The sequence below is a fragment of the Hypomesus nipponensis genome, chromosome 8 (genome assembly GCF_054491055.1).
Source record: "Hypomesus nipponensis isolate SF chromosome 8, ASM5449105v1, whole genome shotgun sequence".
NCBI classification, from domain to species: domain Eukaryota; kingdom Metazoa; phylum Chordata; class Actinopteri; order Osmeriformes; family Osmeridae; genus Hypomesus; species Hypomesus nipponensis.
In genome coordinates this window covers 12,796,736-12,819,732 of record NC_140368.1, presented here as the reverse complement: position 1 = coordinate 12,819,732, position 22,997 = coordinate 12,796,736, and the positions used below count along the sequence as shown (strand labels likewise).

The 22,997-nt window shown below is 47.5% G+C and overlaps 3 protein-coding genes across 3 annotated transcripts in view; 2 read left to right on the top strand and 1 right to left on the bottom strand.

The window, feature by feature from the left end:
* Positions 1-3,641: 3,641 nt before the first annotated feature.
* On the bottom strand, positions 3,642-10,894 carry vim (vimentin). Its single transcript, XM_084703601.1, has 9 exons — positions 10,220-10,894; positions 9,651-9,711; positions 7,663-7,758; positions 6,801-6,962; positions 6,008-6,133; positions 5,259-5,479; positions 4,802-4,845; positions 4,281-4,363; positions 3,642-4,163 (listed from the first exon to the last, which is right to left on the bottom strand). Exons 1-9 carry the CDS (start codon positions 10,762-10,764, stop codon positions 4,122-4,124), a joined length of 1,380 nt encoding a protein of 459 aa, XP_084559727.1. The 5' UTR covers positions 10,765-10,894; the 3' UTR covers positions 3,642-4,121.
* A 557-nt stretch (positions 10,895-11,451) lies between these two features.
* On the top strand, positions 11,452-15,822 carry trdmt1 (tRNA aspartic acid methyltransferase 1). Its single transcript, XM_084703057.1, has 11 exons — positions 11,452-11,582; positions 12,129-12,238; positions 12,897-12,973; positions 13,081-13,152; positions 13,527-13,592; positions 13,892-13,961; positions 14,101-14,184; positions 14,415-14,770; positions 14,961-15,018; positions 15,107-15,236; positions 15,413-15,822. The coding sequence occupies exons 1-11, from the start codon at positions 11,504-11,506 to the stop codon at positions 15,511-15,513; spliced, it is 1,203 nt and encodes a 400-aa protein (XP_084559183.1). The 5' UTR covers positions 11,452-11,503; the 3' UTR covers positions 15,514-15,822.
* A 529-nt stretch (positions 15,823-16,351) lies between these two features.
* The window catches only part of cubn (cubilin (intrinsic factor-cobalamin receptor)), a 33,356-nt gene continuing 26,710 nt past the window's right edge, over positions 16,352-22,997 (top strand). The window contains exons 1-14 of the mRNA XM_084702810.1: positions 16,352-16,470; positions 16,805-16,934; positions 17,490-17,585; positions 17,688-17,726; positions 17,859-17,960; positions 18,068-18,171; positions 18,743-18,869; positions 19,954-20,122; positions 20,562-20,693; positions 20,816-20,911; positions 21,675-21,799; positions 21,932-22,124; positions 22,288-22,406; positions 22,526-22,760. Of these exons, the coding sequence (XP_084558936.1) occupies positions 16,352-16,470; positions 16,805-16,934; positions 17,490-17,585; positions 17,688-17,726; positions 17,859-17,960; positions 18,068-18,171; positions 18,743-18,869; positions 19,954-20,122; positions 20,562-20,693; positions 20,816-20,911; positions 21,675-21,799; positions 21,932-22,124; positions 22,288-22,406; positions 22,526-22,760 (1,786 nt within the window). The remainder of the gene's footprint in view (positions 16,471-16,804; positions 16,935-17,489; positions 17,586-17,687; positions 17,727-17,858; positions 17,961-18,067; positions 18,172-18,742; positions 18,870-19,953; positions 20,123-20,561; positions 20,694-20,815; positions 20,912-21,674; positions 21,800-21,931; positions 22,125-22,287; positions 22,407-22,525; positions 22,761-22,997) is intronic.

Sequence of the window (22,997 nt, the reverse complement as noted above, 5' to 3'; positions counted from 1 at the left end):
GCTTGGTGAACAGTATTAGCTGGGACTTAACGCTGCTGGGGTATGGTGTGCTTGCTCACGTCTTCCCGTCTGTCTGGCCCAGAACATCGTTGCCGTGGGAGCGGGATTCTGTGATGGTCTGGGCTTCAGGGACAACACCAAGGTTGCCGTCATCCGTGTGGGTCTCTTGGAGATGGTGTCCTTCTCCAAGCTCTTCTGCAAGGTGAGGAAGAAATGCCTTTCAAACTTAGTATCCAATTTAAGTTACAGCAGGAACACAAACACACACATACACATGTGTGTGTGTGTGTGTGTTGTACCCCTAAAAAGGGGAGATATCAATACTTGGACACGATGCATTCCTTCTGGCGGCCTCTACCGGCCTCTGCAGGCATGACTAATCAATCACAAACGTCATCTCTCAAATGGCTCAACAAGTAGATCAGAGATTATACATTGCCTGTTTATGACCTGTTTATAAATTAATTTCCATGTTATGCCCCTTTGACCTATTGAATTTATCAATGATCAGCTTCCAAAATAAAATAAATCAACCACAAAATCAATCTATCACATGTGTACTGTATATAAATGAAAGATAACAGACTAAATGGGCAAATAGCAAGGCTGAAATGTGATCTATACCGATTGAGCAGGAACACATAATAAATCCTTGATATCTCCCCCAAAGATCCAGGTTTTCCAAGGTCAGTCCCACACGGCGGATGGTTTCTTTGTGCCGATACTTGATGATACTTCATCTACACCTCTGGGGAATATCAAAATGTGTGTGTGTGTCCACAGTCTATTGAGCTGGAGGTAAAGATGATCAACGGTCAGAAGCTGCAAGGTCCACAAACCTCTGTTGAGGTGTACAATATTTTGATGAAAAGAGACATGGTGAAACAGTCAGTCCAATATCTCCCTAAAGAGGTGTTAGCATTAGCATGAACATTAGCCTTAACATTAACGTCAGCCTTAGCACTAGCATTAGCTAATACTGGCCTCTGTCTTTTTTTTTCACAAGCCAAAACAATGTGGTTTATTAACATCTGCTACATCAATGTAAGCGGTACCTCAATGTATACATTTACAACTTGGTGCCATGTTTATCTGCCTCTCAGGTACCTGCTGTACCCTGCCAAAGTCAATGATGGTGCACTTTGGCACAGCCATCATTGAGTCCATCCTCACCTCCTCCATCACCATCTGGTACGCTGCAGCCTGCTTTTGTCTTTGGCAGTGGCAGCAGCATACCAGATCGTATCATTCGCACTTCGGAGAAGGTGATTGGCTGCAATCTGCCTTCCCTTGAGGACCTGCACACCTCGAGGACCCTGAAGCGAGCGAAGAAGATTGTGGCCAACTCCTCCCACCCTGGACACTCCCTGTTTCAGTCACTCCCCTCCGGCAGAAGGCTGCGGTCCATCAGGACCAAAACCTCACGCCACACAAACAGTTTCTTCCCTTCCGCTGTTGGCCTCCTCAACAAGGCCAAGAGTTCACACTGACTTTAACGACTTCATGTCTTAAAACAATTTGCATTTTGCACTACATCACAATTCCTGTAATATTTGTATTTTATATTGTATTTTATATTGTAAACTGGCAACTTATATTTTATTTGATGGCAACTTATATTTTGTTTTATTGTATATTTTATTTGAATTGTTTTCCACTTAGTATTGCTAGTTTATGTATCCTTAGTATAGTTAGACCGCATATTTAAATTTAAGATTCTTATGTTTATTGTATGCACCTTCCTGCCAAAGCAAATTCCTTGTCTGTGCAAACTTTCATGGCGAATAAATCTCTTTCTGATTCTGATTCTGGTTTGCAGCTATGTGTCAGATCTGCTTTGAGGGCAGAGCGGTGCAGGAGTTTTTCACTTGCGTTCAGAACCACCCTCAGCACATGTGAAGTGGGAAGCTGACCTCAGCCAGAGGCCGCTCCTGCAGTAACGCTTCTCTACCACCGGGGGGAGGGGTTCTCTAACTCCAAGCATATGCACACTGTTCCTGTTAGAACAACATATCGAAATATGTTTTCTGTTAAATGTGTTTTTGACTAGATCTTCTCACTAAATGTTTTGTTGGTAATTTTACCTGAGTGTCAATGCAATTGTGAAACGCACAGTATTTGAAATTTGTTTTTTTTTGTGTCTAAATAATGAAATACGTCGTTTTTTTTACTTTTTGTGTGTGCAGAACTAGTATTTACCTAAATAAAAATAACTGTTTTAATTAATGGATTACTCTTCATGGGAAATGAGGGCAGACTTATATAAGGTAAAGGGTTCGGGAGGGTGGACAGGTCTGAGGTGAACCAGAACCCCACCATACGCAACCATTTATTTCAACCATACCCAAACCCACACAATTCTCATCCAACCACACACACAAACCCACAACCACAATCCCTCATAAAACCACACACAAACCCACATTCCTCCCCCACAACCCCTTACACTCACAGGCAGGAAATATATGTTAGGGAAGTAGTGGATGTCGGGCCACTCCCTCAGGAAGTAGTCTCTGTCCCCCAGGAAGACCAGGCAATGCTCAGACAGGTATCTCCTGATCTTCCGGATGTTGTAGTAGAGGGTGGATCTACACGACCGGGAGACTACAGCAATGTGGGCAGTGAGGGTGAGCTTGTCATCCATGGTAACCCCGAGGTCCCAGGCAGAGGATGGTATATCTAGCTCTCTCATCCACTAACTCAGTGATTTTCAACCACTGTTCCGCGTTGTGCCGTGAGAGATCGTCAGGTGTGTGGTGAGATCCTCTTGAAAGATTCCGACACAGCTTCCAAAGACCGTGCAAGACAACCGCTGTCTTGCGTGTTCAGCACCTTGGAGAGCAACTCCCGTGTGTTCTGACTTTGACAACCGTTGGCACGAGAACATTGTCGACCGTTAAATTCTCCGCGTCTCTGGGATGGACTTGCAACGCTCCGTCTCTGCTACAGAGCCGACTTGCACTACAGTGTTCCTGGTTTTGCAAACGCAGATGTCGCAAAACCCATAGCATTAGATGGACGTGTTGCGTAATTCCAGTGCTGTCCTAACAACTCAAAAAGTTAACCGATTAACCAAATGTTTCGGTTGAAGTTCTTGTCTTAAGTCAACCGGAGCATGCAACATCTCGAGTCTCTGTTTTGCTGGCCAAAATATTACACGCACCTGCAAGAATATAAAGAATCAGCAGGTGATTCTTTTGTATACTCGAATTCCTAGCTCCAATTAGAACACTCCAGACTAGAACACACCTTTAGTCAAAGGGGGTCAATGAAAGTCCACATCTAATAGTGGGCAGTAATTGGGGCAACCATCAGTGGGATGGCACAAATCAACACTATATTGACAAACCCTATATTGTCCATACAAGCGCCTGGGGAGGGAGAAAAGAGTACACAGTGGTTTAGCCCAGCTGTCCCAAATAAATAACGGCTGACGGCCAATGTAATTGACTGATACTTAAGAAAGTACCATCAATTGTCCGCTAGAGGGTAGTCATGTATTGCACAAAGCCCCTCGATTGTGATAAATGAGCTGTTCGGCTAAATTCCAAGTCAAGATAGTCTTTTAAACGGATAATTAGACGACCTTATTTTTGCTATTTAAATGTACTTAAAATAAATAACGAAAAACATATCAGATGTTTTGTTTTTCTTCAAAGTTTTATTGAGGTACAGAAGCAGAGACCGTTTGGTGTTGGTGTAGGTTGCGTACATGAAACAGTGCTTCAGTCTTTATTCATGATAATTTGGTAAAATTTGATAAGAAAAGAAAACAGCCATTGTGTCAGTGTTGCTGTGGTTACAGAGTGTAAACTACAGACTGCAGCAGTGATGGACAGAAACATTCAGTATAGCTGGTTTCTTCTCTAAACAGTGTTCTATTTCTACTCTACTGTAGGATATCAGCACAACCCTATCAGCAAGCCCCTCTATCATGGTGACAAGGCACTTTTAAAGCTGTTCTTAAAATGTTTGCACGGTTTGTTTTTGTGTTTAAGTATACTTTTAACGCTCACTGAAATTAACTGAAATATCCCCTATTCACTCTCCCCATTTCTCATCTTCTGTCAGCAGTCCTCCAGCCGAGGCTTATCTCCTCTTCTTCTTGAGTCTTGCCGGCATCACTCCAGCTCATCATGATTCTGGGTCGACTCATTGATGACCTATTGGAGAAAAGACAGGATTTTCGGATGTCATTCGATGATCTCGACTGGTTTTTCTAGGCTACCAATCTGTGTCCTGCTGATCTTCAGTCAATCGATCATTCATGGAAGACTCACATGTCCATCTCTGGTCTCAATAGTCTTGATCACAACCTTTTTGGACAGGCTGTCCATCATTGGCCGAGCCTCCACCATGGATTCTAAAGTAATATGGAGATGATTGGACAAACAAAGTATGTAAATAAATTTCCAATTTACATAAGTCATATCCAATTTCAAAGTCCAAGAAATAGGTGCAATTACGTATATAACACCTGAAATCCAATTGGATAAACATGACTGCTTCATATTTTAGTTGTCATTTTTGTTGTCACCCCCCCAAAAATGTTGCCTTTATAAGTACAATTTGTGTCCTGTAGAGCTGGGAAGTGAAGTTCCATTATGGATTCTATCTATAATTCATGTCTTTTCAGGGCCTCGGCTTCTACTGGGACTTTGCTGGTGTAGAACAAACAGCCTGGGAGCTGTGCTGCCAAAAGCCATATCCTCAGGAATTTGTCCTCAGTACAGTTCTATTCACTGCAATGGTTTTCAATAGTTTTATAATAGAAAACTGTTTAAAGGGGCTTTCAACTTACCTCTCAGGTTGAAAGAAGAGAAGTTGGGCATAGGAGTGGTAATTCTGGGAGAAAGAGACAATGAAAGGAGAAAGAGGGATTGAGGGACAACAATGGGGGGGAAGAGAGGGGAGGACAGTTGGGGAGGGAGGGAAGGGGATAGAGCAGGGAAAGCGCATTAGACAGACAGTGGAGGATTCCAGAAACTGGCATGTAAAGCACAGACAGACTAATCTTCCTAATCCGCCAACCTCAGGAGAATGACTGGTAGTAACCAGCCTGTTCCAGAGTTCATTTAGCCTGACTCATGTACACGCACACACACACACACACGCGCGCGCACACACACAAACTCTCTTTATCTCTCTCTCTCCCCCCCCCCCCCCTCTCTCTCTCTATCCTTCTTGTAAATCTATGACGCGGTATCACTCTCCCCCACTCCTTCGCCCCCCGTCTTATTCCTTCCCCCCGTTGTCACCTGCTCTCCTCTCCCTCCAGAAGTTTCCTGTAGGTGGCGATCTCGATGTCCAGGGCCATCTTGACGTTGAGCAGGTCCTGGTACTCCCTGAGGTGGCGAGCCATCTCGTCCTTCATGTTGCGGATGTCATCCTCCAGACGGATGATGGTGTCCTGGTAGTTAGCCGCCTCCAGGCCGAAGGTCTCCTCCATCTCCCTCATCTGTCGTTCCAGAGACTCGTTCTGAGGGAGGGACGTGGATTTGGCGGTCAGTCCCATGCGAATGGCCTCCACCCTAACCAAAACTCAAATTCCTCTTTGTGTTCGTAAATGCTACTTGGAAGACGTGCTCGATCGGGGGGCTTGTTCGCTCGAGCGTCAAACTAAATTGGGCGTTTCATGCCGGCGTCGAGGTCTCCTCCTCCTTTCGTCACTCTGTCAAACCGAGCCCTGAGGAGAACAGCACGCCCTCGCTGGAGCCGCGGTTCTATTTTAATGCTTAAAGTCTCATTAAAGTTGCATGACTCCTGACTCAGCACATGATCAGAATAGCCAGTTCTCTGCTACAGCATGCTAAGGTACGGTTCTGAGGGGGCGGGTTAGGGACGGGAGGCTCTGAAAGGAAACGAGGCTGGCGCGAGATAAACCTCCCCTTTTAATTTGATTTTGAGGTGACAAAGCTTATCCAGGATCAGCATTGACGGGTGATGAAGCCTCTTTGTCGTCTGAGGGGAGCCGAGGGCACTGGAGACAGGAAGCGAGGGGGCTTACCGTTCCTTTGAGGGCTTCCACGTCGCAGGTGAGGACCTGCACTTGGCGCCTGTACTCGTTGGCGTCCTGCTTGGCCTGGCGAATGGCGTCGGTGTTGCGCGCCGCCGCCTCAGTCAGGTCGGTGAACTGGAAGGTCGCCGGGGGGAGGGGGGGGGGGGAGGGAAAAGGAAAAGCATTAGACAGAGCATCGGATGATGCCATGCCACACAAATACTGACTCATCTTACTAGCAGGCGGATAGGGGGGACTTATATTGATTGTAACCGGGGCATTGTTAGGACAGCATAACATGTATTCCATCTTCGTTGCCTGCATTCAGTAAAGTGAGGTCGGGTTCGGTTTAGAGAGTTGGTGTGACCGTGGAAAGGAAAGCGCGCGCGTGTGTGTGTTCGAGAGAGACAGTTATACGACTGACGCTTGCATCAGGAGTGTCCAACTACCCTGAGATTAAGTGATGAAATCCCTCTCTCCTCCCTCTATCTTTCATCCCAGAGTCTTACTGTTTCACTCCAATGGGATCTGTCTGTACCTAAACAGATCTTTTTTACTCAGAATAAGGACAATGTGCTACCCCCCCAAAATCCCCTTGATTCCCCTTGGTGAAGATGAATATGCTTTTAAACGAGAGAGTGTGTGTGTGATTGTGTGTGTGTGTGCGTGCAGGACCATCTGTCCTGCTGAGAGTGGCTAATCCCCCTGAGGGAGATCCAGGAGAGTCCTTCACGTTGCACTCACACACACACACACACACACACACAAAGAATAACAGAAGCAAACGTATTTGTTCACTGACCTTTGACTTGTACCATTCCTCCGAATCCTGCATGTTCTTGTTGGCCAGAGTCTCGTACTGCAGCCGGACATCCCTCAGAGCGCTGGTCAGGTCAGGCTTGACCACGTCCATGTCTATCTGAACATGCTGCTCGTGCATCTGAGCATGCAGGTCAGCGACCTCCTGCACACAGAGGAGAGGTGAGGAAAGGAGAGGTGGGGAGAGGAGAGGTGAGGTGAGGAGGGGAGAGCAGAATGGAGGAGAGGAAAGCATTCAGGTCTGCTTGTTTACATTTACATTTAGTTATTTAGCAGAGGCTCTTATCCAGAGCGACTTACAGTAAGTACAGGGACAATCCCCCCGAGGCAAGTAGGGTGAAGTGCCCAAGGACACAACGTCATTTGGCACGGCTGGGAATCGAACCAGCAACCTTCTGATTACCAGCCCGATTCCCTAACAGCTCAGCCACCTGACTCCCTTGTTGCAGTATTACCATCCTATATAATGTTTCACACATTATCGGGTTGTTACACATGAACACATACTTTTTTTGACAAGGCAAAACCTGTCATCCAGTGTGTCGACGTCACCCAACAGATGACTTAGCCATCAAGCCCTCTCTCCCCGGCACATACTTAATCATTCCATGTGCTATCCTGATCCACTCCCTCATAAGCCTCGGTGCTCTATTCGAGTGTGGGTAATCATGGCAATGACCCCTGAAGGGTTGACAGGCTGATCCAATCAGGGCTGGGTGACAGTGGCGTGCAAAACGCCGTCTCTGACATGGCCCCTGGAAGGACCTGGAACTGGCCTCCAGCTAACTTGGATTAATACCTTCAAAGTCGTTGCGTCAAGTAGCGAGTCTGTCGCCGTCTCTCACCTCGTCATGCACCTTCCTGAGGAAGATGATCTCCTCCTGTAGAGACTCCACCTTCCTCTCCAGGTCCAGGCGGGCCAGGGAGGCGTTGTCCACATCCTACACACACAACACACAACGACACAGAACACAGGATTGGTGTATTCGCCACACCGGTTATCCAACCGGCCTCGTAAACATCCACCAATGCGCTGTAAGCTTCTCGTGTTACTGTCGGAATTCTCCTTTCGATCTGAGTGTCAAATGATTGTGCATTGCATTTGTTGTTGTGTGTTAGCAAACTGGGGTGAACCTCCCTGCTAATCGGCACAGCGCAGCCTGGGTATGTGGGCTGATTAAGACAGACAGTGTCCTGCATTTGTCTCCGGCAACACAAGCAACAGGAAGGGAGATAATGGGATTACCAACTTCCCGTATTTAAAGTCAAAGACGATCGCACAATTATAAATATGCCAGTGGGAAATCCTCGTTGTATAGGGTGTCTTTGAATTGTCTATGAGAGAATCTCAAAATGTCAATTATGTCCAATAGCCTACATTCTATGCTCAATTAGGTCCAATTTTGTATTGATCCAAGCATAAGGTGGCACCAGATTGCTCTCTGCTCTCAACCTTGGCTTCCCAAAGGGCTCTCAGTGCCAGTGCCAGATGTACTTGACCAAACACGGTCAGCTTTTGTCTGGCTGCTGCTACAAGTAGCGGCCTGTGTCATCGCACACACACAGCCACACACAAACACACACACACACAGCCACACACAAACCCATTTACACACACACACACACACACAAACACACATTTACACACACATACAAACACACATTTACACACACACACAGCCACACACAAACACACATTTACACAAACACACAGACACACACAGCCCTCCGCCTCCCACCAGTTTGCGGTTGTGTCGCCTACTCGGACAACAGCTTGCTTTGTCATTCACCCACAAACCCCCTCTCCCCCATCCAGTGCAGTAACAATGGCGTGAGGGAGAAACAGCTTTCCTGCCATAACGTCCCCTGGACAAAGCTCACTATTGAGCACTGCCTTAGGCCACTGACTGGCAGGAGAGCTTGTAAGACTTGGCAAGACACACTGACACACACACACACGCACCAAGTCAAACTTCTAGGCCTTTGTTGAGTCATTTTAACTGGATGTGCCACTTCCCTCCTGTCATTATTAAATAATACATTTGACAGATTACATTTTATTCAGATTATTCCATCTTGTTTCTTGAGATTGACAATATTTGTGGACTGATCAGACAGACTTGGGGATGGGGGTGTCTGTGGCAGGGGCGTAGCCACAAGTTGTTCCAAGGCCTACCCAAAAACGAAAATATCTCCGAAAAATGATGCACCGGGTGCACATCGCAAAGTAAATAAGTAAAAAAAAACTGGTAAATGATTTGACTGCAGATTAAGAGGTCGCAGGATCAAATCCACCTGGGTACATCGCCTAGGTCTGCTAAATGAATACTTTAGCAATGCTACCAGATTGATATGGATTTTTCATGGGACTGCATTGGAGCTGCACCCAGAATATTGCTCTGGGCAATCTGAGGTTAAATCAGTCACCACCCGGTTACAGAGTGGAGACAACAAAGCCTGTTTCTACTGCAGATCTCTATCCAGGTCCATCAACAAAGTAGGTGGGGTTGAAACCACACCCAGTTTTTTCACTGTACAACCCCATTTATTCCAACATAAAAATGACACAAAGTATACATTTATTAAAATAATCAGATGTTTTTATGGATTGGTTCTGGAGAATGAACTCGTCTGACTGATTGACAGGTTGTAGACAGCAAACGACACCTTAATGCTTCAGATCAATAAACCAGGCATCACCATGTGGGAACCTTCCTAACAAAGGCTTGGGATCAGCTATGGTATGCCTTACATCTGGAGATATTCTGTCATTTCCAAGGGGGGTTTATTCAAAGGGAAAAGTGCTTCAGATGAACTGGATAACATGCGGTACCTGTCTGAAGCTCTGTAGGTTATGTTCTGCCTCCTCTTTCTGCAGCATTTCCTCCTGAAGTCTGGATGGGAGATTGGAAAGTATTACACAATGCAGCCCCCACAAGTACCACACCCACATCGGAGAGAAAATCACGGAGCAGTTAAGCCAGAATACCGAAACAACCTTCAACATGGAATATGTTCTACTCTTTTGCATCGTAGACGCTCTAGTCAAGAATCATCAGCTGGTCACTGTCAAAATTACAAACAGTTAAGGCTGTGCAGTTTCCTGAAAAAAACATTTCGTGATCGCGTAATAAGTTGAAGGCGAAACACAGAAAGGCAATCGTGTTTCTCTGCGTTTTTAACTAAAGAAAGGCATCCAATCTAATGCTAGCCAGAGCCAGAGCCAGCAAAAATTTGATTAACAATAGTCTTTTAATCTGTGTGTTGTTTCGGATCTGCGTGCTTAATAATGCTTAAGGCAATGCCAAATTACGATTTTTTTCTTCTTAATTAGGGTACTTAATGAAGGGCAATTATTTGAGCGTAACTTATACATAGGCAGTAAGTACGTTCGTAGCCTACTTTTCTCTGAGCCGCTCTATGTCGTCCCCCAGGTTGTCCCGGTCCACTTCGACCCGAGCTTTCTCATTTGTCAGCTGGTCCACCTGCCGCCGTAGTTCTCTCATCTCATCCTCGTAGAGATCCCCGATGCGGGACGTTCCTTTCCCTTTGAGCTGCTCCAGCTCCGCGATCAAAATCTTATTCTGCTGCTCCAGAAATCGCACCTTGTCGATATAGTTGGCGAACCTGTCGTTGAGATGTATCATCTCCGCTTTTTCGTTGGTCCTGTTGGCTTTGAACTCTATGTTGATGGCATCCGAGAGAGCGAAGTCAACGTTATCCGATGAAAGTCGGGGCATTGGGGCACTGCTACGGAGACGGGTGGTCTTGGATGCGAAGATGCTCGGCGGCGCGGAGGACACACTATAGGACATCCTGGAGGAGCGCACGGGGCTCGAGTACTGGCGGCTTGAGAAAGTCGACCGGGCCATTGCGGGACGCTCTCCGCCGAACATCCTCTTGTAGGAGGAGGGTTGCCGGGTGGTGGTTGACCGGTTGCTCAACATTTTGTAATCCGTTGGTCCCTAAAATCACAATCCTCCTCAAACGGTAAAGGGATTTTCCTCAGAGAGATGCAGATTTTGCAGGACTTTCAAATGACTGTGATGGATAGCCCGTCCAACTTATCACTGACCCAGCGAGAACTCCGCATTGGACCAGGGTCGTCTTTATAGTCCACTCCCTATGCTAATGACATAACTGTGCACGGAGTTTGAGTGACACAGCTGGGAGCCTGTTAAACAGCGGCATGCGTTCAGACAGAACGGTTCATGCCTTTTGTTCACGGGGTGTTTTCCAACTAGGTACAACCAATGCAGTGCGTCATTTATGCCTTTTAAGCTTGAGCCCTAATAGGCCGTATGAATTAACACAGGGTATTTGGTATACGGATATGCTATTGGTATCAATCCCTTAAGAAAATTATCCAGAAACCAGATTTGTGCAATTTTGCCATGACACCATTCATTCTTCACATTTAGGATTTAGATCTGCCTGTTTAATTTGATATTTATATTCGCAATTAGCCTACATAAATATAAAAAAGTATAACGAACATTTTGCTCAGACAGGGCATAATATTTTACTATAAAATGATCGTAGACCTGTCTCTAATTTGTTTTAAGAGGCGTCCAGTTCAATTTCTAACATCGTAACATCCGGAACCTTTCTTTTTAATACTGTGTTTGATCGGAACTGCACCGACAGTCACACGTGTGCTTGTTTACATGCTGCTTTCAAGCCGCAATGTCTAAGTTAAATATGGATAACATCAGGGTATTAGAGTTGTACAGCGGAATTGGAGGAATGCATTATGCTTTGAAAGGTATAAAAAAATTCTTGATATGTATTGACAGCGTAAGTGTATGCTGTAGCCAAAAGCTGTCGTCTTTGGCTTGAGTAGATTCAAGGGAAAGCGAACATTAAATAGTATAACAAGAAGCTGCAGTTATCTGTTATGTCTTCAGTAGGTACAGTGATATTAGTAGACTAATGACTGCTGACTGGCCTCCTTTTGGTTTTATGTTATATACTTTTGAATAGTTGTTTGTTTTTTTGTTTTACGTGGGGAATGTAGCCTAACTCAGTTGGCAAGTTTGCTAGTTTACGCTACGGCTACACCAAAGTAATACAGAACGTGCACAATGAGTTCATCCGTTGACACCTTGGCTTTCAACAGGTGTCACTGTCTTCATGTCGATGGTCTTCAGTCTTGAATGGGTGTGTCAGTCAGTTTCATAATGATTGACTAGAAACGTCGTCCATCGCCGTCAGGATTTACTTTTGTTAACAAGATAAAATGTTGAATAACCAACCTAACAGCAATCAAAAGACTTGTTTAGCATATCATTTCCATATGCCTTTTCTCCAGAGAGTGGGGTGGCCGCAGAAGTGGTGGCTGCTGTGGATGTGAACACCACAGCCAATGAAATCTACAAACACAACTTCCCCAGCACTATCCTCAGGTCCAAGACCATCGAGGTGAGCCTGACTTCTGACCCCACACACGCTGACATGGTTTAGGATTAGATGGCGTCTCACCAAAACAGTAAGCCTGACCCCACCTGAAATCATTTCCACTGTAACTTACAAGCGGACAAACAACCTTTGGTTACCTATTAAAAGCGAAATAAAAAGGAAAAGGAAAACAGTAGTCACTATTATAATTGGAATACTTCTAAATCCTTTTTCATCATCCACAAATTCGGTGTTTTAGTTTATTTAGTCTAGGGTGTTTGTATGTCTCATGACCAGTTTTCTAATAAACATTTGGAGGTGAAACAGTAACTGCAAATGGTTAGTGTAGGGGTAAAGGTTGTTTGCTTTGTCAGCATCCAGTTCGGATGCACAAGCCTTATAACACGTCTGTTATAGAGCATCTTATTAAAGTTCAGGGAAATGGTACCTCTGACCTGCAGTATAATATTGTTTTCTGTCTTGGTTGTGAAACTATCGAACATGAAAAAAGTCAATCCCTGTAAGTTAGTACATCTGCCTTGTGTTTGAGCTGCATTATCTAACAACTTATATACCATATTTAGACTCATACTGTGGGCTACTATGAATGGCAGTTGCAAGCGACATTGACACCTGGCACTGATGTTGTCATTAACAATGATTTTGTTTGGTGTTTTTTTAGGGAATGACATTGGAGGATTTCGATAAATTCGCCTTTGACATGATTTTGATGAGCCCACCTTGCCAACCTTTCACCAGGTACGTTTTTGAGTGTGTCTGCCTGTGTCTGGCCCATAGCCTTTAGAAAACACAAACAAAACTGTACGATGCGTGACGTTTAAATGAATGGATGCTTTGCTCTGTAGAATTGGCCTACAGGGTGACATATCTGACCCCAGAACAAAGAGCTTCCTCTATATCCTGGATCTACTGCCGAGGTCAGACACTTACATACTTTCTTTAGACACTTTAGGAATGAGAATCAGCCGTGGCTTATCCTTGGCCACCACTTCATTGTCTAATGCCTCCCTTTGTTGCCTATTTCTGTCGCCATTGAATCATTTCCTGGTTACAAAAGGGGGTTACTGATATGTAGCAGGTTCTTTGTTTCACACAAAGCTCATGGACAAGTTGATCATCAGGGCCTGTTATTTGTCTTTATTGTGTATAAGAGTCCTTTCTGGAACTGAAGGGCATTCATGTGTGTTGCTATGAAGTAGGCTTCTGTTTCCAAAATGTCCTCCTTCTCTTTTGTCACAAATTCAAAATCTGTGATGTATATTTTTGACCCCTTTTCACTCTTAATCTACAGACTCGGCAAACTGCCACGCTTTATCCTGTTGGAGAACGTAAAAGGCTTCGAGACCTCCTCTGCCAGGTAACCGTGGATACGGGTTGGGTCCGGGGCGAGCAAGGGTTACCATGGTAGCACCCTTGGCAGCCAACGGGGTCCCGGGGCATGCTGTGTGCTTGTTCTTGTCTCTGTCACGGTACAGCGAGACTTTCTGCCTCAGTGGGAAAACACCGGCAGCCCATGTCTCTGCTATCAAGTCACTGGCCCGCCTGTGATTCACTGCAGGGCCATTTGAACACAACATGCCAACAGTCCCTCATGTTACCAAGTTGTTATACAACTTTATACCGCATATCTAATATGTGCTGTCTGCTCTTCCCCAGGGACTCTCTGGTAAGCACCCTAAAGGCCTGTGGATACACTTACCAGGAGCTAATGGTCTCCCCAACAAGTGTAAGGAATGTTTGTAACACGGTATAAACCTACAGTCAGTCAGATCAGATGGCGAGCAGGCAGCACCTTTGCCTTCCGTCCTCTAATCAGCGTCCCCTAACTCAGCTGTGGTGATTGAACTCATGATTTGTGAACACAGCTGGGGATCCCCAACTCCAGACTTCGGTACTTCCTGATTGCCAAGGCTCCACCCGGAAGCTTCTCCTTCCACACCTCCTCCGAGGTGAGAACCAGACGTCTCAACACTGGTCTTAGGCACGTTAATGATTATAGCTCGCTACAGTATATTCTAGTGAGGCCTGTATATGTCATGGTACTTCAGCTACCATATGACTTGAGTCCTGATAGCTTTAACGTTATTTCAGAGTGACTCGGAAAACAAGACGATAGTCATACTGTCAAGCAAATATCCAACATAAATTGCTAAACAATACTCTTTTCTTCTTTGAATAGATTCTAGAAGGCTTCCCGTCTCCTGCTGTTCGGGTTGTCCCAGAACCTTCCTTAGTCAAATCTGCTTCCTGTAGAACCGCCTGCCAGGAGGAAGACAAGGAGAAACAGGAAGATGGAGAGGGGCAAATCCTGTACAAACTAGAGACGGCCAGACAAGCTGACAGGAAGTCGAGTCAGAACAATGACACGTCGGTGCGACAGGTCCAAGACTTCCTGGAGCTCGGAGCAGGAGAAGGGACGGAGGATGGCGAGGAGGTAGAGAAATACCTTCTCCCAGCTAAGACCCTCCTGCGCTACGCTCTGCTGATGGACATCGTCAGACCCACCTGTCGACGATCGGTTTGCTTCACCAAAGGGTATTGAACCCCGCTGCTGCATCCCCTCTGGAAACGACATAAGAATGCCCGTCTCTCTCTTTCGATCTGGGAAGATTAGTGTAAACTAGAGTTATTATTCCCCCCCCCCCCCAGTTTGCGTCATTTGTCGCTATGCAGAAGTGTACCTTCATAACGACTCCTCCATTGTGTGCCATCGTTTTCCCCTCAGTTATGGCCACTACGTAGAAGGAACCGGCTCAGTCCTGCAGTCTCGCTTGGAGACACAGGTAGGTCTCCAAGATCCACAGACAGAACTCACAAATAGGACGCTACGCACGTCGTTTTTTCGAACGTTTCCCTGTTGGCGTGGTGCAGGTGGGGGAAGCGTTCAGAGGTCTGGAGCAGCTGTCGGATGAGGAGAAACTGAAGCAGCTCTGCAGGCTGAGGCTGCGCTACTTCACCCCTCGAGAGATAGCCAACCTCATGGGCTTCCCCAAGACTTTCAGTGAGCCATGCACACACGCACACTCCAACCTGCTCTTAACGTAGCTGTAATGACATAGCCATGGGGACGAAAAACGAAGAATGAAATGAATGGTCACAGGAATGGGGAATTGATTTGCCCCCCTTCTCCACCGCCAAACCTTTGTTAAACGTGCTGTCTTTCTCTTTCTCCTTCAGCCTTTCCAGAGAACATCACGACCAAGCAGCAGTACAGAGTTCTGGGTAACAGTCTGAATGTTCATGTGGTGTCCAGACTCATACAGCTAATGGTCTCCTAACCACAAAAAAACCTCCTGGAGAGGAGGGACAGAGACTTGATCATCAGACCTTTCTGGAAGAAATGTAGCCTGACTGGGCTAGCCAGGCTGAGTTGGACCACAACTCCATGGAGTCATTGTTTAACTTCCCCCCGATGCAAATGGCCATGTGTCTATTGTTCTGGATGGATGGAGATCAAATGCTGCTGTTGGTTGGTTGGTTGGTTGGTGCCACTGTATGTGTGGGTTCAAATCCCCAAAAGACCACAGCAACTTGAGTTTAGCTTGATTCCTAACTGAATAAAATGTTAAATAAATGCTTTTAAGAAACTTGTATTTTGTTTTTATTTATTATTATTGAACTGTGTTTTTTCAGAAGATGATCCAATGTTTATCTTTCTCAAAGACGTCCAAGTTATGTAAAATATTCGTAACCTATGTTCCAGCACATGTTTTATTGAACCTCATACAGACCTCAACCTGCACCTCAACACATCCCATAGTAAAAGTGAGACCTAAAAACAAAGGTTTTCAATCCGTCGCTGCTTTCCTCTTAGCTAATGTTCCCAGCAATTCCCTCAACCCCTGGTTACTCATCTCAAAAAGCATGTGATGGGCCATCTCAATCACCTCATAAAGTGGTATAACGGCTATGTAACGACACCAGCAAGCCTCCTTCCCCATATCCTTGCCTCCCCCAGTAAGTTTAGGGAGGTTTTATAGGTCCAAGCGTGCGGCCATTGGGAGATCTTTAGAGTCCAAGTGCTCATCAGTACGGAGCTATCCAGGGCTCGTGGAGCGCAGAGCAGGTTCAGACAGCAGAAAAGTGTCAGGAGCATCTGGGGGCAGCTCTCTCAGCATGGCTTGGACACAGCGGCCCGTCTGGTTGGTGTTTGGCCTCCTCTTCCTCGCAGGACTGCAGGGGGACCAGGGGGGACATGGCCACGGACGCAGCAAGAGGGACCTCAGCAACGACCAGTGAGTTTGGGGGATCACCTTGATAGCCATTGAAATGGCTGTGGATAGTGTGGCGAGTTTGATGTTTTCGGTTTAATGTGAGGGCTTTGGATGATGGAATCACAACGCGTGTCTGTTGAGTTTGGTGTTTTGATTTGTAATGCACGCTCATTTTACGTTGGATATTTCTCAACATCGACTCTACTGTATGTTATGAAATGGACGCATCTTTGGTTCGAAATGCTGTGTGAGGTATCTTGAAACTCACGCAATATCAGGAATGGGATCGTGTGGGGAATGGGGGGGTAAACATTTAGTAGTCCGAGAAACATGTTACTGGTGTGCATGCCTGCAGGCCACGGATGCTATCAGACAACGGCCACCTGGTCTTCTCCACGGGAGACAACAAAGAGATCCGCTTCCAGACCTCCGGATCAGGCTCTGTTAAAGTGGGGAGCGAGGACCTCACACAACTCATGAGTCAGGTGAGGACACGGCACACACGTCACACACACACACATACAAAGACACACACACACATATTTCAGTGTGCATCCCTGTTGTGACTCTCTCGTTTCCAGTATCTGGGGCTTCAGTTTTCTGAATGTGTGTCTGTTGTATTCTAATTGGATCAAACCTTGTGATGTGGTTAGCGTCACACCGACAACATTGAGATGATTCTTTTATCTAATCCAGTCCTAACCTTGCTGATGTTTTGAGGTAGCCATTTAAGTGAATGGGTTAGGTTAAGGTTCTGATGACCCTATTCCAAATATAGCATCTTTCTAGAATGTTCCTATGAGCTTATCCAGTGTATGACTACAGAGCTGCTGGCTCTCACATGAGCAAGTGAATCATTACCTGCTGCCCGCAGACACAGCATTTCTGTTGGAAGCCGGTCCACCATAAAGATATTATTACTTTTTACAACTTCTCCATCTCTAAAGCACATTATGATTGAAACAACGACTGTGTGATAACAGGACCCACGATGTTGCGCTGTTCTAATATTACACGTTGTCATTCCTTTGTGATTTCAGATCAAGACTAACAAAGCTGACATCGACACTATAAAAGCCAGTGGTGGGGGAACGTCACCCGATGTCACCAACAAACTCCAGCAGCTTGACACACGGGTCAGACACCCCGTGCCGTGGTCTGTTGTCTGTTCCGTACACCGTATAGCCTCGATCAGCTGTTGTTAATCCATCCATCTTGTTTTCCTTCCCTCCTTTCAGGTTTCTTCCCTCGAAACAAAAGTCACAGCGTTGGAACAGGTAAACGCACAGGCCCTTACCCACCCACGTCGCTTCAGACCCGTGCTGTTGTGCGACGGCCTCGTGTGACCATGAGCATCCCCTGTCCCCCCTCTGTCCCCCCCTCCCCCCTCTCTCTCATTGCCCCTCTAGACGGTTCAGAGGAGGACGTGCACCAGTAACCCCTGTCAGAACGGAGGCACCTGCCTGGACCTCTTGGACTCCTACCGCTGCGTGTGTCCCAGCAACTGGGGGGTGCGTCCTACACCCCCACCACACAGGGTCACTAAACCAAAGACGTGCTAGTGTGTCGAATAAACAATGGTGGTTGTGTGTGTGTGTGTGTGTGTTATTCACCTCAGGGCCCTAACTGTGCTGCGGATGTGAATGAGTGTCAGACTCTGGCGGGGTCGGCCCAGGGTTGCCAGAACGGGGCGACGTGTGTCAACACGCCAGGATCCTTTACGTAAGCCCTCGCCCCTCAGCCCTCGCCCATCACTCCTCCCCCATCCCACCTCGCCCGTCAGACCTCGCCCCTCAGCCCTCGCCCATCACTCCTCCCCCATCCCCCCTCGCCCGTCAGACCTCACCCCTCAGCCCTCGCCCATCACTCCTCCCCCATCCCCCCTCGCCCGTCAGACCTCACCCCTCAGCCCTCGCCCATCACTCCTCCCCCATCCCCCCTCGCCCGTCAGACCTCGCCCCTCAGCCCTCGCCCATCACTCCTCCCCCATCCCCCCTCGCCCGTCAGACCTCGCCCCTCAGCCCTCGCCCATCACTCCTCCCCCATCCCCCCTCGCCCGTCAGACCTCGCCCCTCAGCCCTCGCCCATCACTCCTCCCCCATCCCCCCTCGCCTGTCAGACCTCGCCCCTCAGCCCTCGCCCATCACTCCTCCCCCATCCCCCCTCGCCCGTCAGACCTCGCCCCTCAGCCCTCGCCCTTCACACCTCTCCCACCACCCCTCAGCGTTTCAGCACTGGTGTTACCATGCAAGTTGAACGGGTTGACCTCTGTCCTCCTCTCTCCCCCCATCAGGTGCGCTTGTTCTCCGGAATGGTCGGGGTCTCAGTGTACGGTCCGCTACGACGACTGCAGGGGCGGAGCCCAGGATCTGTGCGTGCACGGGATGTGTATCGACGCGGACAGGGTCATTCCCAACCAGGTACCTCTGACTCTCTCGGTCAGAGGGACATTCTCCACATTTTCTCCACAGGATTCGGGGATAAAGACAGAAGTCCTATCTCTTTGGGAATCTCTCCAGCCTTTGTTTATATCTGAGTTGTGTGGTTTCTGCAGGAGCTTTTCAGGACATAGGCAACCTAGGGCATCACCCCAGGGGCCAGTCACCCCTCTAAAATACCAATATTTGGGGGACAATTCAATGTATTGGTTATCAAATTATATGATAAATTAATATAACGTTTTTACGAGTCACATTAAGACTTCTTTAATTGTCATGTGAGATGAAGAGAGATTCTTTTTTCCCCACATCTGCTGTTCCACTTTTTAAAATGTATTTTGTGTTTAGAAAAGTCAAATCAAAAAGGGGTTTCAGATTTCGCTAAGGGCACCAGAATGGCCAGAAACACCAAGCAGCCCTTTAGTCTATCCCTCCATAGGTGTACAGTCACAGCAGTTTCTCTTCAGCTCTATTCAGTTACATGGAAAACCAATGGTCTTCCCTGACTAGACCATGGTCTAAGTGGCTTTCATTAATTATGACGAGACGAGAACATTCCTCACAGCCAAGCGCTCTTCCCTGCTCCGCGCAATTAGCTCACGGAGATGAATGGCCAATTAGTTTGGACGAGACACGGCTCGTTGGAACAAAGCTTGATTTAGGACCCCCATCGGAGGTTAAGAAATGTTTTTCATAATTAACCAGTAACGCCCCAGCACACTGGGTAGTCAATTACACTCTCTCATTCTAGATAGGTCATCTTGACGGGTCACGTATTATGCCGTATGCCTGTGACCTTTCAAAACGGCTCACTTACAAACATAAATGGCTATTTGTGAATTATTCCACCTCTATGAACTCAAATTAAATCTATTGAAATATATATATTCAACCTATATATATATATATATATATATATATATATATATATATATATATATATATATATATATCACAGCTTCAAAATGCATATTATATGTACATATTCGATTGAATATTCCAGTGAAACTAGACTAGTCGTGTCAACAGGAATCCATCCATGCCCTGTGCTCTTGTGTCTCTGCAGCCCATGTACAAGTGTATCTGTGAGACGGGATGGGGGTCTCCGCCTGGTATCCCAGCATGCACGGCTGACGTGGACGAGTGCAGCCTTCCGACCAAGCCCTGCTCCGGCAACCCTCCCGTGGACTGCTTCAACACTCCAGGCTCCTTCTACTGTGGCTCTTGCCCTGCAGGTGAGCCCTCTGACCTGAGGTCGGATCCCTTCCGCGGCGCTTTAGGCGATGGAAAGAAAGAAGTCTCTCGGCGATTCTAGAAGAACTCGAAGATTCTAGAGACTGTGAATACAGGACAGTGCAACGCGGGTGATAGACTGCCTGGAACTCGGCTCTCCCTGAGCAGGACCTGAATCAGAGATCATGATCTGATGAGACACGCTCTGGATCTTGTCTCAGTACTCTAGAATACTATAATAGTAACATCCTGATTGAATTGCCTCCCCGGAAGACCAGCCAAAGTGGTAGAGCAGTCTGTGCATGTGTGAGGGCGTGTGTGAGCGTGTGTCTGTCTGACAGAGAAAGAGAGAGCGACATAAAGTGACAGATACCGTAGACCGTGCGGCAGTCCACCCTGACCCTCCACCGAACTACAGTGGGTGCCAATGCTTCTCCTCAGGTTGGCACGGCAACGGGTACAGCTGCCAGGACGTGAACGAGTGCTCCACCAACAACGGCGGCTGCTCCACCTCCCCCATGGTGCCATGCCTCAACACCATGGGCTCCTACCACTGTGGAACCTGTCCTCCAGGTCTGAGAGCGCGATGTCACTTGTGAAAGTGAAGCAAAACGGTGCATGTGAATACAGACAGGATGTCATGGTCAGCAGGGTCGTTACTAGCTTGGTTCATGGATTTGTTGATCCCTGTCCAGGATATGAGGGCGATGGAAGGTCTTGCACTCAGGTGAACATCTGTGCCAGCAACAATGGAGGGTGCTATCCCATGGCTACCTGCACCTCCACTCCAGGTACACGCACGCACACACACACACACACACGCGCGTGCGCGCACACACGCTGAAACAGATGTTTCTTCAGTAATAAAAACTGAAAAAAGTCAATATCTCTCCCACAAATGTCCACAACATGTGCGCACCTGCACACACACGCACACACACACACAGCCTTAACTTTCAGTATTTACTGCATCTCATGATCACCGGCAGTGTGCATAAGACCCATTAAGTCAGGTGTTTACTGCTGTACCAACCGGTTACACCCAGTTTAAAGGGAGCAAATCTTCACTTGATGATGATAGGGTTATAAAATCTCACAGAGAGACAGCAAAGGGGGAAGGAAACAGCCTGACATGTTACCCAACCTTACCTACCCAATCTTTCCTGTACTTTCTTTAAACTTTAATTACACTTTAAGCTTTTTTTTTTACATTCATAAGGATTGTTTCACCAGTTCCTTGTTCTGAGAAGTTAAGTCAAGTGCCTGACAGACAACAGTCATATATTTTGGCCTCTGTAATGTAATGTTAACATTACATTTCAAGCATATTTTCCTCCTAAACAGACCAGAATACAGATACCTAACATCTTACACTGTAGTCATATAGTCATATCTTTATATTTCTTTATTTCTTCACATTTTCTTTTTATTTCAACGGACTATGTCTATTGCTAAGCGCCAGCCTACCAAAGCTACTTCCATTGTCACTGTGGCCCCTTCACCTCCAGCAGTGTAAAGCTGTGGTAAAACTCCAATGTCCCCCCTGTCCTCCAGGCTCCAGTCTCCCAGTGTGCACCTGTCCTCCAGGCTACGTGGGCAATGGCTACGGCCCCACAGGCTGCACCCAGACCAGCAACGTCTGCCAGACCAACAACCCCTGTATCAACGGCCAGTGTGTGGTGAGTCGCTCAGCCCCAACCGCAGCCGTCACGGTGTGGACTCGACCCATCCGGGTCCACCCGGGAACAGGCATAGCAGGGCTTGGTTGTGAGATGTGATTGGGGGAAATGACTGTTGTCCGTCCACCCCAGCCCACCACCAGCAGCCAGGGGTACCTATGCACCTGCAGCCCAGGCTGGGGCGGGGTGAACTGCGACCAGAACGTCAACGAGTGCGCCAGCAGCCCCTGTCAGAACGGGGGCACCTGCACCGACGGCCTCAACGGCTTCACCTGCACCTGCACCGACCAATGGACGGGCCCGCTCTGCCAGACCCCCCAGCAAGGTTAGAGGCCTGGGGAGGGGGGGTTGTGTGTGGGGGGAGGGTGTGGAGGGGATTAGTGGGGCGGGCGGAGGCTGACAGTTGTGAGGTGCTGCGCCGTGTCATTGGATATGTGCAGTGGGCGAGTGTCTTATGACCTGTGTGTGTGTGTGTGTGTGTGTTTCAGCGTGCGGTGGCAACCTGTATGGTCCAGCCGGAACCTTCAGCTACCCCAACACCCCTGGCGGTGACCAGTACGACCACGCGGTCAGCTGTGCCTGGGTGATCCGAGCAGACGCCAGCAAGGTCAGTGTTTGGACGTCGATCAGATGGCAACCATTTGTCTTTACGCAGAGTGTTCCATCCCACCGTAGAACGCGTGGACCTAACCAGGCGTTCTGTTTTTTTCTTCTCTCTCCCTCCAGATTCTGCGCATCACGTTCCCTCACTTCGACCTGGAGCACAGCGCCAACTGTAACTTTGACTTCCTGCAGATCCACGATGGCGACAGCGCCTCTTCCTACATGCTGGGGAAATACTGCGGCACCAACGCTCCCGCCGAACTCCGCAGCTCCCACAATGCACTGTACTTCTGGTTCCGCTCCGACCACTCGGTCAGCGCCGGGGGCTTCACCGTGGCCTGGGAGTCCCAGGACCCAGGTGTGTGTGTGTGTGTGTGTGTGTGTGTGTGTGAGTGGGTGTGTGTGGGTGTGAGTGAGTGAGTGTGTGTGTGAGTGGGTGTGTGTGGGTGTGAGTGAGTGTGTGTGTGTGTGAGTGAGTGTGTGTGTGTGAGAGTGTGTGTGTGTGTGTGTGTGTGTGAGAGTATGTGTGTGTGTGTGTGTATGGGTGAGTGTGTATGAGAATATAAGTTTGTGTATATGTGTGTGTGTGTCTGAA

What these genes read in the sequence shown, in the direction of transcription:
- vim (XM_084703601.1), bottom strand. Translation starts at nt 10,764, where the DNA reads ATGTTGAGCAACCGGTCAACCACCACCCGGCAACCCTCCTCCTACAAG. An exon ending in TGGAAGCCCTCAAAGGAACG is followed by an intron (nt 5,480 to 6,007) that starts GTAAGCCCCCTC and finishes TCCCTCCCTCAG; the next exon opens with AACGAGTCTCTGGAACGACA. An exon ending in CTGGAGGGAGAGGAGAGCAG is followed by an intron (nt 4,846 to 5,258) that starts GTGACAACGGGG and finishes TCTTTCTCCCAG; the next exon opens with AATTACCACTCCTATGCCCA.
- trdmt1 (XM_084703057.1), top strand. Translation starts at nt 11,504, where the DNA reads ATGTCTAAGTTAAATATGGATAACATCAGGGTATTAGAGTTGTACAGC. An exon ending in TCAGGTCCAAGACCATCGAG is followed by an intron (nt 12,239 to 12,896) that starts GTGAGCCTGACT and finishes GTGTTTTTTTAG; the next exon opens with GGAATGACATTGGAGGATTT. An exon ending in TCGGTTTGCTTCACCAAAGG is followed by an intron (nt 14,771 to 14,960) that starts GTATTGAACCCC and finishes TTTTCCCCTCAG; the next exon opens with TTATGGCCACTACGTAGAAG.